Below are 22369 nucleotides of genomic sequence, written 5' to 3'. Positions count from 1 at the left end.
ATTATCATCATTACTATTATTATCATCATGATCGACAGTAGGAAAGAGAGTAGAAAGCGAGGGGGTGTTTCCCTTATCGGTCTAGGGATTACCAGGGCTGGGCTAATGAGATGCTCAGCTCTCCAGGGAGCGGTTTGCTTCGAAACACACACACACACACACACACATACGGCCCGGTAGCTCAGTGGACAGAGCGTCTGCCTCACAACCAGAAGGACTGGGGTTCGATTCCCCGGCCGGGTGAAGATAAGTTGGGTTTATCTTCTTTCACGTGTAGCCCCTGTTCACCTAGCAGTGAGTAGGTACGCGGCGTCAGGCAAGGAGTTGTGACCTCGTTGTCGCGGTGTGTTGTGTGTGAGTGGTCTCAGTCCTACCCACAGATCGGTACTACGAGCTCTGTGCTCTTCCGTAGGGGAACGGCTGGCTGTCTCAAGGGAGGCCCGCAGCAGACCAAGAGGTCACGCACCCACGCACGCACACACGCGCGCACAAACATACGCCGGCCGGGCCGCCCGCCCGCCCGCACACACACACACACACACACACACACACACAAACATAATAAGAGAAAGAAAAAGAAGTGGAGAGATTTACATAGATTTACATAGAAAATCAGACCACACAGACCCCATGGTCCAGACCAATGATCAGAGAGGATATTTCACTGAGCATTTGTTTTCCCATCATGCACGCGCCTGTGACGTCACGCCCACTGGAGCCCAAACCCCTTATTTAAGAAGCTAAAATGGGTGTTTGTGCGGTGTTTGGGTGTTCCAGCAACACAAGGAACTTAGGAAAGAGTGGCCTAAGGTTTTACAGGTTCCCCAGAAACAAGAAAACCTGTCGGAAGAGGAAAATAGCGCGTCGCCGGGCAGATAAATATGACGCCAGAAATGCCGCGTGCGTGTGCTCTCGTCACTTCTTAAAAAGTGGTTATTCTCCAAGGAGTGATGGTGCCACTTGGTGACTAATGGCTACAAGGGCACTGAAGCCAGGGGCTGTACCATCTGTACATATTCCATCAAAACCACATGCAGGTATGTATCGTGACACAGTGAAGATGAAGGTGACTGGTGGTGGCGGGGCGAGTGTTGTGTCAAGGGACAGGCGAGTGGCTGCACGGCCCAGATGATGATTCAGGCCCTCCTCCAGTGCCATTTACAGGTGCCAGTGGCTTAATTCAGAGCTTTTGATTTATGTTGATTTATTGATTGTGTATCTGCTTTGGGCAAGCCTCTCACATTGATTTACAGGAAGTCACTAAGGACAGGAAATGTGCCAAGAGACTTTCATAGTCACATGAACTGTTTAACAGTTAACATTCTCTGTACATACGTTGCACCATCTTTATAATCATACGGTAAAGATTCGTTTTAGGTCCGTGCCAGTATCTCATAATCTACTTTATGAAACATCAGTATCTCTTCATATATCTTTTCTACAAACCTTCAACAGTCATGGAAACGCTTTGAAAATCCAATTCAAGGACTTTTTTTTTACTCTTGAAAATAGGGAATAATGTTTACGAAAGCGTCGCCTCCTCTGGCGGCGGCCGCGGCGACGCTGCAGCCGCCGCAGCCGTAAAATAGCTCGCAGAGGGTTTAGGGTCGGGGAGCATATTTAAATTACTTCAACCGAACTTTACGACTTACTAACAGGGGGGGTTGCGCCCCCCTGGACCCCCCTTTCTAACCAGGGGAGCGTAGCCCCCCCTGGATCCCCCCCCCCCACATGTATATGTGACTTATTTCAACGAGGAGGTATTTCTCGCAACACCGGTTGCAGCGTCGCCGCGGCCGCCGCCAGAGGAGGCGACGCTTTCGTAAACATTACTCCATATTTTCAAGAATAAGAAAATAGTCCTTGAATTGGATTTTCAAAGCGTTTCCATGACTGTTGAAGGTTTGTAGAAAAGATATATGAAGAGATACTGATGTTTCATAAGGTAGGTAATGAGATACTGGCACGGACCTAATACGAATCTTAACCTAATTATACGAATACAGTCGCAGTAGTTGGCTAGATTAACCAAAACATTGAAATTCCTGGAAAATTAGTGAGGCATATGTCACATTATGTATTATAGTAGGCTTGGCCAGTTTTTGCATCACTATAAGAGAATGGTACGGCATTTCTTACTGTTTCAGCCGCCAATATTTTGGTAGGGATACAAGAAGGAAATATGAAACACACATATAGTATAGTATGGACGAAATACAGCATCTGTGACAGCTCAACTTCAGCATTTTTTGCTGTTCTCTTGGTTAATTATCTCGATTTGGTGCATAAATGTTCCAGCCTATTACAAAAGTTTCATTCTGCACTAGTTTCATATTCTGCTGCATTGAAATAACGTAATAGAAGGGGCTTTCTCATGCTTTCAAAATCTTTTGAAACTCTCACAACATTCTCACTTCATTCAGGTTTAAAAGACATAAGTGAGTTGGATTTTTTGTCCAATAGTTTTGATGATAGAAATCTACCGGACTGTTCCCTTGATCAACAACTTCGGATTTATTTCCCACAAACCTACAAGATAGCATATTTTCTCTATTTTTTCTCCATATTCACATGTAAGGGGAGAAAATTTTAGATTTCCCTAAACAGTAAAAAATGTCCAAGATCAATCAACAAAGAAAAGAACCAATCCTAATCTTCTCTAACTTAACCAAAAAGGATGAAGTAGACCGAGAGCGAGATGGAGGGATGGAGTAGAGAGAAATGTGGGACTGATGTCAGGTGGGAAGAAGAGTGCCAGATGACAGGGAACAGGCTGGTTTGGGAGTGGCTTGTCTGTGGCCACCTCTTGGCTCAGAGCTAATTAATTCCTTACAGAAGGGGACAGGTTCCCCAAATGAAAAGAATCTGCCAATACATTTGATTAATATAAAAACTAAATCCAGCAACTCAACTTGAAGGACAAGTATAAAGTATCTCATTGTATTTAATATTCATTAGCTTATATTAAACTCAATGTTTGTACTACAATTCTCTCCAGTATTCAATTTTGCCTCTTGTGACACAAACCATCATATTTATACTCATCCAAAAACCCAAGGTCATACATATTGACAAATCAAGAAATAATAACCTTATTAAAAATTATTGCCCAGTTTCAGTGTTACCAGCTGTGGGTAAAATATTGGAAGAAATCACTTGTACAGTCGCGCTACCTAGTGTTGAGACAGTTTGCAATGACTTTCGTTCAAATAATACATAATATCATTCAAAGAGAAGGGATGTTTAGGAGTAATTTTGTTATAGATACACAAAATATGATATTGAGAAAGGAAATAAATTCAATAGAGTGGAAGTTTTTACCTTATAATGATATATTAAGCAGCTCTGCTGAAACATTTTGACAGTTTTCGTTCAAGACATGAAAAGAGTCAAATAAGTTCTATATTAAGACCAAGTATATATATAACTGTAGAAAAACATTGCTCTTTCTTTCAATGTAGTGATAAACCCAATATTATAAAATAATAGGGAAAAAATAATTAGCTGCACTTCATTAGATAAAGTGTGAAATAAATACTGCATAATGAACTTGCATTTGATGATGACGTCATCAGGAGCAACATTCATGCATGACTATATAAATATTGTGCTTGTGAAATTAGCGAGATTCTGCAACAAAAAAATCACAATATCAATTGTCTATATTTTTTATTAATGGTAAAGTCCAAAGAAAAGTATCGACAAGGGGCCAGACATATAATTCAACGACGCGATATAGCTTAGTGTCTTGGTAGAGGAGAGACGACACTTGGTCAGCGCTGCACTGCTAGACTACCACTTTCTTCCATTCATCATTGTCGAGTGAATTATATACATCTGATCAAAATAATATTCTTTATAACTCGTAGGTATGAACTGTGAAGTGACCTCTACTCTGCCTCGGCGACTCTGAAAATGAATGTGGCTACATAGCCTATCATTCCATAACGTTTTTCTTTGCCACATTCACATATAGTACACTATTAAATTTTCATTGCATGTAAGGGAAGCACTGATATTTATTAGGTGTGTGCAAAGCTAAAGAGTTTAAAATTAAGTATATAGTTTTATAAAAGTTGGTAGAGAATGTTTCCTCGACGGTAGTTGCCAGATGTCGCCAGCCTGTGCTCCATGTCCAAAAGATTATGAAAACTGTCTCAACACTTCGTAGTGCGACTGTACATTTTAAACGTAATATCATAACAGAGGCTCAAGCTGGTCTTTCTTCCTAATCTGCATTAACTACAAAAATTATATAGCTACTAAGATCTTTTGACAGCAAGAAACTTACAATTGGTATACTTTTTAAAAATCTTCTTTAAGATTTTGACACCATAGATAATCATTTGTTTCTGCAACAACTTTATCATTATAATATAGGTATAGCATTGGGAATTTGACACATAAATACTTAATTACAAACTTGGCAATATAACTGGATTGCTGCTAACAAACTGACAATCGATGTAGCCAAACTAAATATATTGTTTTCCGTAGCAATAGATGTCTGCTAAACTACTTATATCATTATCTAGTACAGGCAGGGAAAATTGAGAAGGATGTAAGCGGTAGTGAAGGGGTTAAACCTCTTTTGGTGACTTACACAAGTTTCACTCTACATAGTTATTACACATTGTACATGAGAAGCATAAACAATTTAATTCCATTATTCTATATGAATCATATTATTTCTTGTTAACAAAAAAGTTTACTATAGGTCATTCATATGGCCAAGTAACATTACATTTATAGGCTATACATTCAGTCCCATCATTGTGAAAGATGCAAAGCATGTTTCCTCAATATGGTGTCCAATAAATACATATGAATGCACCTTTGATCTATACAGTATGGCACTACAGTAAAAATCATATCCAGGAGGCACTGCAGTATCAATAAGTGTTGTATTATACATGGATATTCCAGTACTCCATTCAAACACATAAGCTACACCCTAGGAATAGGTACCCATGTGCCTGGCCACAAGCCAAGTGCTTTGTGGGAAATTCATGCCAAATTCAGTATTGTTTTTTTGTCATAAGACTAACCTAACCTATCCTATAGTATTTATTCTTAGTGGGGGCTGCTACCCCCACATCACTGATATTTGGATAGGTATTAAGATACATACAGTATGCCCGCTAACTTTATCTACACCCCTGATCCCAATCAAGACCATCAACAAATTCCCGCTAGCCTGACTTCACATTCATGAAAATGAACTTAAACAGAAGCTGAGGCAAGATTCAGTGTACTGGGAGTAACCTTACTTGACTAGTCTAACCTAACCTATCTTAGTCTAAAACACCATTAGATTCAAGATAATATTAAGTGTGTCATAATTTAAAGGTAAAATTAAGGTCTCAGGCTAGATTCACAAAGGTTTAGTGCGTAGTTTTGAGAACACTGCGATACACAAAGCTCGCGCGGTAATAACTATCAACTAATCGATGACATCACGGGTTAGCGCGCGGATTCACAAAGCCTTACCGTGCTCTGTGTGATGCTAAATTTGTTGTTAAATAACTACTGCCTCGGGGGTGTAGTAAACGCTAACAATATTATTATATTTACGTATAAATGCTTATAAATCGCGTTTTTCAACTTGAAATATAACTTTGCTAGTAGAGGAAGCTCATTTCTTTATAAAATGATGAGATATACACACTTTGAGAGGCATATGATAAGTGTAGGCGGTATGACAACACACAGCCGGGGGATTGCCAGACCTTCCTCCTCCTTCATCTTCCTACCTCCTCATCCATTCGATCATCTACATTTGTCTCTCCGTGGGACCATGGACCTTTGTCAGGTGACAGCCCATGAGTTGGGCTGCAGATATGGCAAGACAGTTTTAACTTTTCCTCGTTCCTTCCTTCCGTCCTTGTCTGCCTTGATATATATATGTACCACATCATTTTTAATTTACTCTCTTCCTGCCTCAATCTCCTCCTTATCTTCTTTTTCTTCCCCTTAAGCATGTTCTTAGATAACAAGACATCGAACAGCAGAGTTACCGTGACGTAAATGTGCAGCAAACAATGAAATAATTGTTCCTAGATTATGATTTAGTACAGTTTGCCTTAAAAGAAAGAAAATGGGAAAAGAGAACAGGTTCTTTTCAACCAGCAGCTGGAGGGGCCTCCCAAAGGATTGGGTGACGGTTTTGTGAACATGCTTGTGATTCGCTGCAAGGACAATGACGTCATCAACCAATCAGCGTCCTCACTGACTTAGCGCGCCTCTGACTACCATCTAAAGTTTGCTTTGTGAATCTGACGCTAACGTCGGTCGCTAAATCAATAGTGCGAAGTTATGTTAGTTCGTAGTTAGTGAGTATGTTTGTGAATTCCAGCCCTGATTTTATCTTAACAGATGTGTGAAATTATGTTACCGCCCAAAATAGTTTTATTTTACAAGTGTATAGGAATGAGCAATCTTTACTATTACAGATATCTAATTCTCACCACTGTGAGCCTTTTGAACCCAAAATAACACCTGCAAATGAATATTAACCCAAAAAATTATTTTTGGATTTTTTTTTAACATTTTTGGGGATTGTTGAGGAAAGGGTGGCCTACTAATTTCAAGACACTGACTGTTTGTTTCTGGGCAATATATGATGCTTTGTATTATGGATAAGTTTTGTTTTCTGGAAACCACTAAGTAATTGCCTTCAGTGCCTAAGGAGCACCCGCCACCACTCGTTATCACCAGCTAGCGCAATGGCCCCCCCCCTCCCCCCCACGCTGCATCTTTCCCATATAGAATTAAAATAACCCAACCTAACTCAACCTACCTAACAGGGGGAACCCTAAACATGGGGCTTGCCCTCCTGACCCCTCTTAATGGAGGGATTTTGCCCCCCTCAACACCCCTCTTCTGTTTTCCAGAAGTCATTCTTTACTGCACTGCTTTCAGGAACCAAAGTAGAATCCATAATGTAATTATTAGCTTCACAAGAGGTGGCTACTCTTTCTTCAACATTAGCAGAATGACTGTGAGGCATTGGCCTCTAGACATTATTAAGTAAACTAAGTAAGTATAAAGTGATGGGCCCAAGGTGCTTTTCCGGGGCTGGTTAGGCCATGGGATCACGTGTGGCCTCTAAAGCCCCAGCAGTATAGGTCACTTGTGGCTGTTGTTGTTGCCCTGCAGCATAGGTCACTTGTGGCTGTTGTTGTTGCCCAGCAGTATAGGTCACTTGTGGCTGTTGTTGTTGCCCTGCAGTATAGGTCACTTGTGGCTGTTGTTGCCCAGCAGTATAGGTCACTTGAGGCTGTTGTTGTTGCCCGGCAGTACAGGTCACTTGTGGCTGTTGTTGTTGCCCAGCAGTACAGGTCACTTGTGAATGTTGTTGCCATGCTGGGGCAGGGCTAGACCCTGCCAAGCTTGCCTGCACTGCACTGCTCCATTCCTGCCATGGTTGAAAAGGTTTGTTTATGTGTGATGTTGTGGTGGGGGTGGGGGGGACGGAAGTTGAAGCGCCGGACCAATCACAGATGTGCTGGCTCATGGGCCAATCAGAGACCTCGGATGCAAAGTTGGCCCAGTTGCAAGCAGGGCCTCCCGGTCTTTCACCAGTGTGTGTAAGGAAGTGTTTGTTGAGGTGACGCTTCTGAATAAACTTTTTGCCACACTCATGGCATTCATGAGGTCTTTCACCAGTGTGTGTAAGGATGTGTTTGTTGAGGTGACGCTTCTGAATAAACTTTTTGCCACACTCATGGCATTCATGAGGTCTTTCACCAGTGTGTGTAAGGATGTGTTTGTTGAGTTCACGCTTCTGAATGTACTTTTTGCCACACTCATGGCATTCATGAGGTCTTTCACCAGTGTGTATAAGGATGTGTGTGTTGAGGTTACACTTCTGAATGAACTTTTTGCCACAAATATGACATTCATGAGGTCTTTCACCAGTGTGTGTAAGGATGTGTGTGTTGAGGTGATGCTTCTTACTGAACTTTTTGCCACACTCATGGCATTCATGAGGTCTTTCACCAGTGTGTGTAAGGATATGTGTGTTGAGTTCACGCTTCTGAATGTACTTCTTGCCACACTCATGGCATTCATGAGGTCTTTCACCAGTGTGTGTAAGCATGTGAGTGTTGAGTTCACGCTTCTGAATGTACGTTTTGCCACACTCAAGGCATTCATGAGGTCTTTCACCAGTGTGTGTAAGGAGGTGTGTTTTGAGGTTACTCTTCTGAGTGAACTTTTTGCCACACTCATGGCATTCATGAGGTCTTTCACCAGTGTGTGTAAGGATGTGTGTGTTGAGGTGACGCTTCTGAATGAACTTTTTGCCACACTCATGGCATTCATGAAGTCTTTCATCAGTGTGTGTAAGGGTGTGTGTGTCGAGGTTACTCTTACTACTGAAATTCTTGCCACACTCATGGCATTCGTGAGGTCTTTCACCAGTGTGTGTAAGTATGTGTGTGTTGAGGTCACGCTTCTGAGTGTACTTTTTGCCACACTCTTTGCATTCATGAGGTTTTTCACCGGTGTGTGTAAGGATGTGTGTGTTGAGGTTACTCTTCTGAGTGAACTTTTTGCCACACTCATGGCATTCATGAGGTCTTTCATCAGTGTGTGTCAGGAGGTGTGCATTGAGGTTGCCCTTCTTTCTGAACTTTTTGCCACACTCATGGCATTCATGAGGACTTTCACCAGTGTGTGTAAGGATGTGTGTGTTGAGGTTACTCTTCTGAATGAACTTTTGACCACACACATTGCATTCATAAAGTCTTTTACTATTGTGTGTTAGGATATGTGTGTTGAGGTTACCCTTCTTCCTGAACTTTTTGCCGCACTCATGGCATTCATGAGGTCTTTCACCAGTGTGTGTAAGGGTATGTCTGTTGAGGTCACTCTCCTTACTGAACTCTTTGCCACACTCATGGCATTCATGTGTGTTTGTAAGTAGGTGTGTGTTAAGTTCACGCTTCTGAATGTACTTTTTGCCACACTCATGGCATTCATGAGGTCCTTCACCAGTGTGTTTAAGGATGTGTGTGTTGAGGGTACTTTTCTGAGTGAACTTTTTGCCACACTCATGGCATTCATTAGGTCTTTCATCAGTGTGTGTAAGGGTGTGTGTGTCAAGGGTACTCTTATTACTGAACTTCTTGCCACACTCATGGCATTCATGAGGTCTTTCATCAGTGTGTGTAAGGGTGTGTGTGTCGAGGGCACTCTTATTACTGAACTTCTTGCCACACTCATGGCATTCATGAGGTCTTTCTCCATTGTGTGTAAGTATGTGTCTGTTGAGGTCACGCTTCTGAGTGTACTTTTTGCCACACTCATGGCATTCATGAGGTTTTTCACCAGTGTGTCTAAGGATGTGTGTGTTGAGGTTACTCTTCTGAGTGAACTTTTTGTCACAAATATGGCATTCATGAGGTCTTTCATCAGTGTGTGTCAGGAGGTGTGCATTGAGGTTACTCTTCTTTCTGAACTCTTTGCCACACTCATGGCATGCAAATGGACTTTCACCAGTGTGTGTAAGGATGTGTGTGTTGAGGTTACTCTTCTGAGTGAACTTTTTGCCACACTCATGGCATTCATGAGGTCTTCCTCCGGAGTGTGTGGGTGTACTTGGTGAGGTCTCCCTTCCCAGGGAGTCTTTTCCCACACTCTTGGCACTCATGGTTTTCTTCACCAGTGTGTGCAAGGCTGTGTCTAGTGGACTTGCTTTCAGTCTCTAGTCTTCTTGCACTCAAACTTTCACTTTCCTTTATGGCTTGAAATGAGTGCAGCAAGGTGATGGTGGTGGTGGTGGTTGTGGTGATGGTGGTAGTGTTGGTGGTGAGGTGGCTCTCCTGATCACCCCTGATGCTCTCCCAAGAGAGTTTGCTCCTGCTGGTCCCGGCCACTCAGGCTGCTGTCCGGTCTTGCAGCCTCCACTGCAGCAGAAGTCAGTGGCAGCAAGAACGCAGGGAGCGCTGAGCACAGCACCACCTCAGACCCTCACTTCTGCACCAGCACCGGCGGGGCTGTGGGAACAAAGATCACGTTTTCATAGAAACATGATGCAAAATGAAAAATGAAGGCAACTGCCAATTGCAAAATTGTATCGCAATGTATATCACAGCAACTAGTTTTCAATCGCAATATTATGAAAACTACACCAAAGAAATTGGGAAGAAAAATAGTCAGGGCAATTAATCAACTGCCCTTGACAATCTAGAGGCAATCATGCAGCAGGCAGCTGAGATGGGGGTGGGGATGGGGAGGAACATTCCCCAGGTCTGACCTTTCACCACTTTCATTTTCTTAAGGGTGGGATTCGGTTATTCAGTCAAAAAGTGTCTTTTTTTTTAAATGTCATTAATTTCTTTGGGTTTGGTCGAAGCCAATAGGTCATGGTGGCAGCCGTATGATCACGTTTTCACACGGCGCTGGGTATTTAAATGTCTGGATATTTAACCTGGTAGCAGCGACGGGCCAAATTTGTGGCTTTACCGTGTAGCAGCGACGGGCCAAATTTGTGCCATGATATAAACCCCCCAAAATAGATGATACATAATCTGATCACAAATGCTTTGATATATATTAAGAAATGGTTTGTGTGAGGGGTGATTTTTTTCTCATTTTTCTTGCTTGGAGGGACCACTAAGAAACATGATCCCCGCTGCTACCAGGTTAAAGACCTCGCACATGGCTTCCAGTCGCTCCACTCCCACTCCCAGCACACCGCCTCAGGGTCTTGCTTCAACCTCAGAAAGTGTGGTGTCGAGGAGGAGAATGGACAATAGGAAGACACCACCCAAACATACTGGGAAGGAGAGGGATTGTACAACATCTGACCATGACTACCAGCCTGGCGGTTTCTGAATGATTTCATGGCAACAATGAGGTTGGGTGGGCGCCACTGATACCCAAGTAATATGTTATTTATATATGAGATAATATATACATATGCAGTGACATCTCAAGTAATGGACGGCTTACTCTTTTGACTTTGCGGTGCCCTTGTCATTAAGCCATGAATTTTGGAAGATCAACCGCTGGTGCGAATCGCCATAACTCTCTTATTTCTGGGGCTACAGTAAAGTTTTCAGTATCAATCGACAGCAAAATAAAAGGGCTATATATTTTAATTAGCAACAGGGCTTAAAAATTGACTTGAAAGGGTAAAAAATCAAATAAATTTGCAAAAAACAACTCTGAAAAAAAATTGAGTTCCCAACCTTGAAACCCACTCATTTTTTGAGAATTTCAAAAAACTTATTTAACAAATGATTTAGCCCTGCCAATGTGCTTTCCAATATGCTGCATAACATTTCCCTACTCCCAGTAGTGTCGTCGCTAGAGCTCGAAATGTAAACCCTGTCGAGAGCGATTTTGATGAACTCCAGACACTGCCGTTTTTGTCTAGTGTGGCCTTGCTATTGCCTTAAGAAGGCTGTAATTTGGCATGTAGCCCCTCTTGGCAATGTAGTTTGACCAACTCGAAGGATTGTTTGATATCTCGATTCCACGTTCGTCGTCGAGCCATCACAATGCAGCCTGTTGTTCGGCCCTTTTGCTGCAATTCAGACACGTCCTAGTTTTTTGCTTATAACTTTATTTATTTATTTAATGCTTACCACATATATAAAAATAAAAAAGATACGAAAAGATTTTTTTTCTAGGAACTAATGGGTTAAGAGGGTTAGAAGAGGATTAAGAGGAAATGGAAGAGGATTAAGAGGTTTAGAAGAGGACTAATGGTGACACCATCAGACGCCCGTTGGATGCCGATGTCAGCGTCGCTGGAGTGAAGGGGTTAAATCCTCTTATATCTATTTTTCGCTATTAAGAAATATTGGGAAGTTTATGTTCTCGTTGGAAACTCAAGCCTCTAGCCTCACTACAAGGTGCTCTCCACGGCGACCCATCCTGGCCCAACCACATGTTCTTACTAAACATACACACAGCTGGTCGTCACGGTGTTATCATTTTCAAGAGTACTGTATTTCATTCTTCTAGTGTACATTATGCACATTCAAGATGCCTTAGGCGCCTAAGAAGAACAGGAGATATAAGGGGAAGCCAGAAAAGAACAAGCTTTTGGCTGCAAGGTGGAAAAAAGACTGAAATTTCCCTGCCAATAGCTGACCAGCGACTTCCCTCCCCCGCCACTTCTCCGCCGCCTGCAGCTCACCCACCACCTCCTTTGACTACTCCATCCCCTACCACACCTGCTGCTTCACAACATGTTTCTAGTGCAACTTTCGTAGACTCTGTAATGCCCCAGCGGTGAGGTTTTATAAAACTGGAAAAGGCCTAACTTATTATTTTATATTCATCAGATAGCCAAAAAAATGTTCATATTTAACTTGGCACATCAAAATGCAAACAAAATAAGCCCAATGAGCAATATTGAGTCTGTAATTATGTGCTCATGACCAATAAAGAAAAAAAATGAGCCACAGTTTCACAGTTATTTAGTCATTCTTGATAGCCCATGCATTCACTATTTATTAACCAATTGCAGTGGTTCTGGTCTTAATTTAATCCCCATTGCTTACTCTTCAAAATGAAAGTAACAAATTTTGTCATGGTTCTACCTGGTTCATGCATACCTATGCCTAAACTTTAGGAAGCGTTTTCTCAAAAGTGATTTTTTAAAGAATAACTGTAATTTGAATGCTATCTTCTCTGTTACTAATGATCAGTTTTTACTGAAAATTTTTTTGTGGGCACATAACATCCTAAACTTAATAATGGTTGGAGGACTTTGTCCTATCTTTAGCATAAGCTTGCAAAATATTTCCTGAAATTCAATTTTCCATTTCAGAAAGTTAAAAAATATATCAGAGAGAATAAGTGCTTGTCAAAAATCAGCTAATTGATGTAGAATCAATTCCTCCAACCAAATTGTAAGGACAAGACCACAAAACATGTCCAAGAAAGATAAAATCAAACTACATGATAGGTACTGAGTAGATAGGTTTCAAACTATTGCAAATTTTTTAATATTTTTATTATAATACTTTTAATAAAGTCTTCATTTTTCATTGTAGAAAGTTGAATATTGGTCAGAAGTACTATATTAATTATTATGCCATTAAGTGGACACAGTTCAAGATGATCGGATGATTTTGATTGCACCACCATGAGCAAATCCTGGCTTGCATCCTTACCCTACCCAGACCTAATACTGCCTCCTTACCCTTGTGTTAACCTACCCAGACCCAACATTGCCTCCTTACCCTTGTGTTAACCTACCCAGACCCAACATTGCCTCCTTACCCTTGTGTTAACCTACCCAGACCCAACATTGCCTCCTTACCCTTGTGTTAACCTACCCAGACCCAACACTGCCTCCTTACCCTTGTGTTAACCTACCCAGACCCAACATTGCTTCCTTACCCTTGTGTTAACCTACCCAGACCCAACATTGCCTCCTTACCCTTGTGTTAACCTACCCAGACCTAACATTGCTTCCTTACCCTTGTGTTAACCTACCCAGACCTAACATTGCCTCCTTACCCTTGTGTTAACCTACCCAGACCCAACATTGCCTCCTTACCCTTGTGTTAACCTACCCAGACCCAACATTGCCTCCTTACCCTTGTGTTAACCTACCCAGACCCAACATTGCTTCCTTACCCTTGTGTTAACCTACCCAGACCCAACATTGCTTCCTTACCCTTGTGTTAACCTACCCAGACCCAACATTGCTTCCTTACCCTTGTGTTAACCTACCCAGACCCAACATTGCTTCCTTACCCTTGTGTTAACCTACCCAGACCCAACATTGCCTTGTGGTAACCTACCCAGACCCAACATTGCCTCCTTACCCTTGTGGTAACCTACCCAGACCTAACATTGCCTCTTAACCCTTTCATTGCTAAACGCTCGCAGCGAGCGTTAGGTGTATTTGCTGGTGGTGCTAAACGCTCACTGCGAGCTCCAGCCACACTCAAATCTCCTGCGTATGAGTGTTCCAACAATATTTCTCACAACACAGGATTGCCAATTGAGTGGGTTCTTTACTAAATTTGGTGGAAAATCATTATCAGCCCAGCGGAAAATCTACGGACGAGTAACTGGTAGATGTTCTTGTCCAATATAGCAGCATTTTTGCATAGCTTCACCTATTACCTGACTGATTCTTTGACCAAATAGTTGTAAATATTGCAGTTGGCAATACTACCTTGCCAGAACCTCCAGGAGATATGTCCGCAGTTCTCTCAAAATGGCTAATCATCACGCACGCACTGACGTAAGTGTTCACATTCAACACTCCCTGAATGTGCATGTACGTTCGCAAGAGAGGCATACATAACCAACTCCTATAGATCAGGGCCTCCTCTTTCCAATGGTGTTTTTGGTTTTTAGCTGTGATGAATAGTTTTTGAGATACAGATGTTAAAAAAACCCATTCATTGGGCTGCCCGACTGCGCCTGAGGGGATAGTCGCGTCTCACACCACGCGCAAAGAAAGGGTTAAGGGGGATGGTTGGTCCATTTTTTTTCTTTTTTTATTGGGTTATGGTGATGCTATTTATACACAAAGTGAGGGACACCATATACATCAATTCTAGCCCACAAAACACGATCTAGGACTCTCCTTTTTTCACCCATATATCTATGTCCAAAATTGGGGTCTGGTCAGGGCAGTTAACCCTTTCTATACGGCGACGCCTATGTTGGCATTTTTATTACATTTAGTTTTGGTTGGTGCCGAGTGATTGCGTATTCTGTTCTGACTCTACCTAGAGACTCCGTATATGATACAGTGTCTTATTTGACTTTCAATGTTATCATAGTGTAATAACGTAAGTGTGTCTTGCGCACATTTGTACTTGACAGTAACAATCAATTTTAACAGAAAATAACAAAAATAATGAGAAAGAAATGATATATGTGTATGTGTGGAGTTGTTGAGTTCCTCTTCCTTTGAGTTGCCAAGTGGCTGGGTAGTGAGTGCATTACTCACCACCCCCTTGGCTCAAGGACGCGGCCTCCCCTCCCCGCCCCTCCCTAACATCCAGCCCACTGTCTCTGTTCTCTTTCATTCTTCCTTCCTTCCTTCTTTCCTTATACCTCCTCCCTCCAGGGTGTGTGTGTGTGTGTGTGTGTGTGTGTGTGTGTGTGTGTGTGTGTGTGTGTGTGTGTATTCACCTAGTTGTATTACCTAGTTGTGACATTTTTTTTTTTTTTTTTTTTTACAACAAAGGAGGCAGCTCAAGGGCACACAAAAAAAGAAAACAATAATAAAAAAAAAGCCCACTACTCGCTGCTCCTAAAAAAGAAACAAAAGAGGTGGCTGAAAGCAAGATCAAATACGGGAGGAGAGATGTCCTGATACCCTCCTCTTGAAAGAATTCAAGTCGTAGGCAGGAGGAAATACAGATGAAGGAAGATTGTTCCAGAGTTTACCAGCGTGAGGGATGAAAGAGTGAAGATGCTGGTTAACTCTTGCATAAGGGGTATGGACAGTATAGGGATGAGCATGAGTAGAAAGTCGAGTGCAGCGGGGCTGCGGGAGGGGGGGAGGCATGCAGTTAGCAAGTTCAGAAGAGCAGTCAGCATGGAAATATCGATAGAAGATAGAAAGAGAGGCAACATTGCGGCGGAATTTAAGAGGTAGAAGACTATCAGTATGAGGAGGAGAGCTGATGAGACGAAGAGCCTTAGCCTCCACTCTGTCCAGAAGAGCTGTGTGAGTGGAGCCCCCCCACACATGAGATGCATACTCCATACGAGGGCAGACAAGGCCCCTGTATATGGACAGCAACTGTGCAGGGGAGAAGAACTGGCGGAGACGGTACAGAACGCCCAGCCTCGAGGAAGCTGATTTAGTAAGTGATGAGATATGAAGTTTCCAGTTGAGATTTTGAGTTAAGGATAGACTGAGGATGTTTAGTGTTGAGGAAGGTGATAGCTGGGTGTTGTCAAAGAATAGGGGATAGTTGTTTGGTCGAGTGGATAGGTGGAGAAACTGTGTTTTTGAGGCGTTGAAGGACACCAGGTTCTTCTTGCCCCAATCGGAAATAATAGTAAGGTCTGAGGCTAAGCGTTCTGCAGCCTCCAGCCTTGAGTCGTTAAGTTCCTGTAGGGTGGGTCTTCTATTAAAAGAAGTTGAGTAATGCAGAATGGAATCATCGGCGTAAGAATGGATAGGACAGTTCATTTTGGAAAGAAGATCATCAATGAACAACAGAAAAAGAGTGGGAGATAGGACAGAACCCTGTGGGACACCACTGTTAATAGATTTAGGGGAAGAACAGTGACCGTCTACCACAACAGAAATAGAACGGTCAGAAAGGAAACTGGAGATAAAGGTACAGAGAGAAGGATAGAAACCGTAGGAGGGTAGTTTGGAGAGCAAAGATTTGTGCCAGACCCTATCAAAAGCTTTTGATATGTGTAGTGCAATAGCAAAGGTTTCACCGAAACGGCTAAAAGAGGATGACCGAGAGTCATTTAGGAAGGCAAGGAGATCACCAGTAGAACGCCCCTTGCGGAACCCATACTGGCGATCAGATAAAAGGTCAGAAGTGGAAAGGTGCTTTTGAATCTTCCGGTTAAGGATTGATTCAAAAGCTTTAGATAGACAAGAAAGTAAAGCTATAGGACGGTAGTTTGAGGGATTGGAGCGGTCACCCTTCTTAGGCACAGGCTGTATGAAGGCATACTTCCAGCAAGAAGGAAAGGTAGATGTTGACAGGCAGAGGCGAAAGAGTTTGACCAGGCAGGGTGACAGCATGGAGGCACAGTTTTTAAGAACAATAGGAGGCACTCCATCAGGTCCATAAGCCTTCTGAGGATTGAGGCCAGAGAGGGCATAGAAAACATCATTTTGAAGAATCTTTATAACAGGCATAAAGGAGTCAGAGGGGGGATGAGTAGGAGGAATATGCCCAGAATCGTCCAGAGTGGAGTTTTTAAAAAAGTTTGAGAGAAGAGTTCAGCCTTAGAGATAGATGAGACAGCAGTGTTTCCGTCAGGACTGAGGAGTGGAGGGAAAGATGAAGAAGTGAAGTTGGAGAAGATGTTTTTGGCTAGATGCCAGAAGTCACGGGAAGAGTTAGAGAAAGCAAGGTTTTGGCATTTTCTATTAATGAAAGAATTTTTGGTAAGTCGAAGAATAGATTTGGCACAATTTCTGGCAGAAATGTAAAGTTCATAATTAGCATTAGTTTGAAGGCTCTGGTACCTTTTGTGAGCTGCCTCTCTATCATTGACAGCACGAGAACAAGTGTGATTAAACCAAGGCTTTTTAGCGTGAGGAGTAGAGAAAGAACGAGGAATGTATGCCTCCATTCCAGAGACAATCATCTCTATGATGCGCTGAGCACACACAGAGGGGTCTCTATCTTGGAAGCAATAATCATTCCACGGGAAATCGGAAAGGTACATCCTCAGGTCGTCCCACCGAGCTGAAGCAAAATGCCAAAAGCATCGCCTCTTCGGTGGGTCCAGAGAGAAAAGAGCTACGGGAAAAGAGCTACGCTCGCGCTGTCCCGTCTCCATATCCTCTCTTATCCAACTTTTCCTTAAAATCATGAATGTTTCTTGCACAAACCACCTCCTCCTCCAGTCCATTCCACAGCTCAATGCTTCTGTGTGTGTGTGTGTGTGTGTGTGTGTGTGTGTGTGTGTGTGTGAGAGAGAGAGAGAGAGAGAGAGAGAGAGAGAGAGATGCGCACTCTCCCTCTTTCTCCCTCCCTCCCTCTCCCTTCATATCCCTTCGTGTGTGTGTGTGTGTGTGTGTGTGTGTGTGTGTGTGTGTGTGTGAGAGAGAGAGAGAGAGAGAGAGAGAGAGAGAGAGAGAGAGAGAGAGAGAGAGAGAGAGAGAGAGAGAGAGAGAGAGAGAGAGAGAGAGAGAGAGAGAAAGGCACCTCTTCAACAAGTTTCAACTTGCTGTTCCTCGACCCTTCCCTTCCTTTCTAATCATCTAATCTGTGTGTGTGTGTGTGTGTGTGTGTGAGAGAGAGAGAGAGAGAGAGAGAGAGAGAGAGAGAGAGAGAGAGAGAATGCTAATCTCTCACACATTTCTCTGAATATTTATGCTTACATCTCAAAATTATCAAATAATTTTTTTCTCTATGTGCACCATTTAATTTTGCATGTTTTATATATAATACATGATGATTATGTTGAGATTATGGCGTGCGCGGCCAGCCCGGATGCAGGGCGGGGCACCGTTTTTGCCCGGTCGTAGTCAAGGGGTTAAGGTAGTGCTCTGCTACTGGTAACATGTAACCCAGTACAACCTGCCGCATGGTCAGGTCGTCGGCGACTAAACTGGTGACCCCGCTGGTTTTGTTCTGGGCCAGTGAGGAGGGTGTGCTGGACCCCCAGGTGGATTAAAAACAAGACCATTCAAAGGGCAGATGAACTCATGTTTATCAGAGTCAATGGCCATCCAGTCCCAGCTATGGGTGAAATAGTGGGTGGTACACCTCATAGCCCCCTGCTGCCTTGTAGGGTTTGCCTTTTTTGTTCAGGCAAAGGCTTGGGCCACCATTTCAAAAAGATGGTTTGGATAGCAAGGGCATGCACCCGGAAAATCTTGCACCAAAAACTGAAAATGACTCGACTTCAGACAGAGTAGAATGGAGGAGAGCCACAAAGTGTCCAACCGCTCAGGAAGAGTGAAAACGGACGTTAAACAAAATGATGATTATGATGATGATGATGAAATTTGAAATTTGATATATTTTTCAAATTGCATCTCCTATACTAATTGCTCTACACATGTGAAACACATATGGTCTAATGACCTTGCTTTGGCAATAAAAACAACAGCTTTACATTTTAATACAGAAACATAACTAAGTGATATCGTGGCATTTCCCTCTTCACTTATTATATAATAATCATGTATAAAGTAATATTTCATGTTCAATCCTATATTTTGATGTTCAGGCATAAAACCTTCATTCTTAAGGCTCCTGGTCCCCTCCTGGCCCGGGGTGAGAGGCTCTCGCAGCTGCCCAAGCTACTCTTTGCCACCAGTTTTGTTTTAAAATCCTCCTGGGGTAAAGGCTTTCTTATGCTTTTCAGTTTCCTCCTTGTTTTTTAGTGATTTCTTCTGTTGGATTCTGATGATTCTTCGTTCTTCTTGCATTTCCATGGAGCACTCAGGGACTGCAGCCACAAGCCTTTACTATGCCACAGGGGAGGAGATATCACTTTTGTTACCGTTATAGTACGCAAATTTTTGTAAATAATGGTAATACGCAATGACCAATATGCATCATGAGATTGACATTTAGGCAGTGGGGGTCCATTAACCCTTTCATTGCTAAACGCTTGCAGCAGGCGGTAGGCGTATTTGCTGGTGGCGCTAAACGCCCGCTGCGACCTCCCGCGTATGAGAGTGTTCCAGCACTAATTCTCACAACACAGGATTGCCAATTGAGTCGATTCTTCACTAAATTTGGTGGAAAATCATTATCAGCCCAGTGCGGCAAATCTACGGACGAGTAACTGGTGGATGTTCTTGCCCAATATAGCGGCATGTTTGCATAGCTTCACCTATCACAGACTGATTCTTTGACCAAATAGTTGTAAATACTGCAATTGGCAATACTCCCTTGCCAGAATCTGAAGAAAAAATGTCCGCAGTTCCCTCAATATGGCTGATCATCACGCACGCACCGACGTAAGTGTTAACATTCAACACTTCCTGAACGTGCATGTACGTTCGCAAGAGAGGCATACATAACCGACTCCTACAGATCTGGACCTCCTCTTTCCAATGGTGTTTTTGGTTTTTAGTTGTGATGAATAGTTTTTGAGATACAGAGGTTAAAAGAGACCCCCAATTGGGCTGCCCGACTGCACCTGAGGGGATAGTCGTGTCCACACTGCGCGCAAGGAAAGGGTTAATTGCCCATAAAAGTGAAACTATTGCAAACTTTGATGAAATACTTCACATGTACATTCTCAAAGGCAATACAAGGGTGGACCTTTTTTTTTAAAATCATGTTTTTCACCATATCATGACCGACCGACTGCCTTAACCCCTACAGTCCAGGCGGGTTTGACCCTAGCCGCGCATGCCGTCCAGGCCTTTTTGCTGAGAATCACATGTTTCCCACTACAAATTATACGAAAACTACTGAAGGTACAAAAAATAGAAAAGGTCATAGTTTACCTCAATCGTTTGGTAAATCTTAAGAATTACCCCTCCACCACCCCCTACCCCCTAACACAAACCTGGGGACCTGTGGGGAACCGTTTTTTTTTTTTTGGGGGGGGGGGAAGGCAAAATCACAAAAAAATAAGCTTCCCAAATTTCCCTAGAAAAAAACTAAATTAGGGAAAATTCCCTAGTCTCGAAAGTAAGGAAAGTCCCTAATGCATACTCTTGTAGTCTATTCCAATATAACCTAGCAGCCGCTGCAGCCAGTCTGTTGACGAGTGTCGGGCATGTCATTAGATGGCCAATGTAGTGGCTGCCGCTGCCCCACTCCATCCCGCGTTCCGGACCTGCGTAATTTTTGACGGCCCACACTGCTTGTCGAATATATTTATACTACTCAAACCGAAATTTATAACCTAACAGCTAACAAGGGGGCCTTGCCCCCCTCGCCCCCCCTCCTAATCCCCAAAAATGTATGATGCGCTGGTAAAACTAGAGAAGTGCAACAATATGTGAGACTTTGGAAAGGTTATTATTCTCATGGGGGCAATATAGGAGGTGTGTGCTTGTCACAGCTTGATGCACCCACGAAGCACCAAATAAGTGCACCTCATGTGACACGCCCGTGTCACTGTTCGAACCTGGTGGATTGAAAGACAATACGTTTAGGAAACTTTCCTCAAAATTTCGGGAGAAGGGATTTTTCCCGGTTTTAGGGAAATTTTTGAGGCCCATATTTGTCAATTTGCCTTCTCACACCCAAAACTCAGATTCCCCATAGGTTCCCAGGCTCTCAATATAACGCTCTCTAGGCTGTTGAGTGTTGAGTGTACAGTGCTGACCATGTGACATGCCCGTGTCACTGTTCGCATATGGTGGTATTGAAGGGACTCGGTTTGGGGTTATATGACGGCGCAAAGTGCCTCCTGAGAGATGCCAATAAAGAGGCTAAGTAGTCAGTTAACACTTACTGAGAGGTGAAGTAGAATGATAATTTGAGGAGACTAAAGAAGAGTTGAGTGTCTATGTATCCATCCCTCATGACGGCCCGAGGAAGCTGCCTACGTGGCAGGCTGGCACTGCGATACACCCTGCATAGTAATACTTCATCATGAATGTAATCATTTAAAACTATAAAATACAAATACTTGCACCATTATTAGCTTTATTATAGAGAAGAAAATTACATAGAACTCGTAAAGACCGTTTTATGGCCGAAATCGCAATGATCCATGCGCGTTTTGGATTTTACTGACTTAGTAAGTAATTTGTATGGTGTACTGCAAGACAGCTATGAGGCTAAGTCTGTCTATTGAGGCCCACGTGAAAGAATAACAAAGGACTTAGAAAATTAAAGCCACCCAACTTTATAATTAATGAGGCTTGCCCCCCTGGCCCCTCCCCAAGGTAAAATGTATATGAAAATGCATTATAATAATAATTCCTTCACGTGCTAAATTACTATGAATATTGATTTGGAGTGGTGATTCTTAAGATTAACCGCCATATGCGGTACACTGATTATTGTACATTATTTTATCCTGATAATTATGATTACTACTACTGATTATGCAGATAGTAATAACATATGAACACCCTGATCTTCATGCACCTTATGTTAACCTAACATTGCCTCTTAACAGGGTGGTGTGCCCTTCAACACCCTGATCTTCATGCACCTTCTGAGCCTGTGTTCAGCCCCTCACAGCTGTGGCCTGGCACTCCTGGCCCTGTCCTGCGGCACGCCTCAAGACTCACCTCAGGGAATATGGAGTGGCACTGTTCTTCAGTGTTTTGTGGGCTGGTTAGGCCATGGGGCCACGGCCTCTATGGCCCCTGATGTGCGGCACTGTTCTTCAGTGTTTTGGGGGCTGGTTAGGCCACGGGGCCACGGGCTCTATGGCCCCTGATGTGTGGCACTGTTCTTCAGTGTTTTGTGGGCTGGTTAGGCCACGGGGCCACGGCCTCTATGGTCCCTGATGTGTGGCACTGTTCTTCAGTGTTTTGGGGGCTGGTTAGGCCACAGGGCCACGGCCTCTATGGCCCCTGATGTGTGGCACTGTTCTTCAGTGTTTTGGGGGCTGGTTAGGCCACGGGGCCATGGCCTCTATGGCCCCTGATGTGTGGCACTGTTCTTCAGTGTTTTGTGGGCTGGTTAGGCCACGGGGCCATGGCCTCTATGGCCCCTGATGTGTGGCACTGTTCTTCAGTGTTTTGAGGGCTGGTTAGGCCACGGGGCCATGGCCTCTATGGCCCCTGATGTGTGGCACT

General features: G+C 43.2%; 2 protein-coding genes across 2 annotated transcripts in view; both read right to left on the bottom strand.

Moving 5' to 3' along the window:
• Positions 1-5116: 5116 nt before the first annotated feature.
• The window catches only part of LOC126993929 (gastrula zinc finger protein XlCGF58.1-like), a 32578-nt gene continuing 15325 nt past the window's right edge, over positions 5117-22369 (bottom strand). The window contains exon 3 of the transcript XR_007748580.1: positions 5117-5265. The gene's annotated coding sequence lies outside the window, so the exon portion shown is untranslated. The remainder of the gene's footprint in view (positions 5266-22369) is intronic.
• On the bottom strand, positions 5311-9655 carry LOC126993928 (zinc finger protein 585A-like). The gene has a single exon (XM_050853091.1). The coding sequence runs from the start codon at positions 9653-9655 to the stop codon at positions 7082-7084; it is 2574 nt and encodes an 857-aa protein (XP_050709048.1). The 3' UTR covers positions 5311-7081.

The sequence above is a fragment of the Eriocheir sinensis genome, unplaced genomic scaffold (assembly GCF_024679095.1).
Source record: "Eriocheir sinensis breed Jianghai 21 unplaced genomic scaffold, ASM2467909v1 Scaffold7, whole genome shotgun sequence".
NCBI lineage: Eukaryota > Metazoa > Arthropoda > Malacostraca > Decapoda > Varunidae > Eriocheir > Eriocheir sinensis.
Note: the sequence above shows the minus strand (reverse complement) of the source record. Positions and strands in the feature narration are given on the sequence as shown.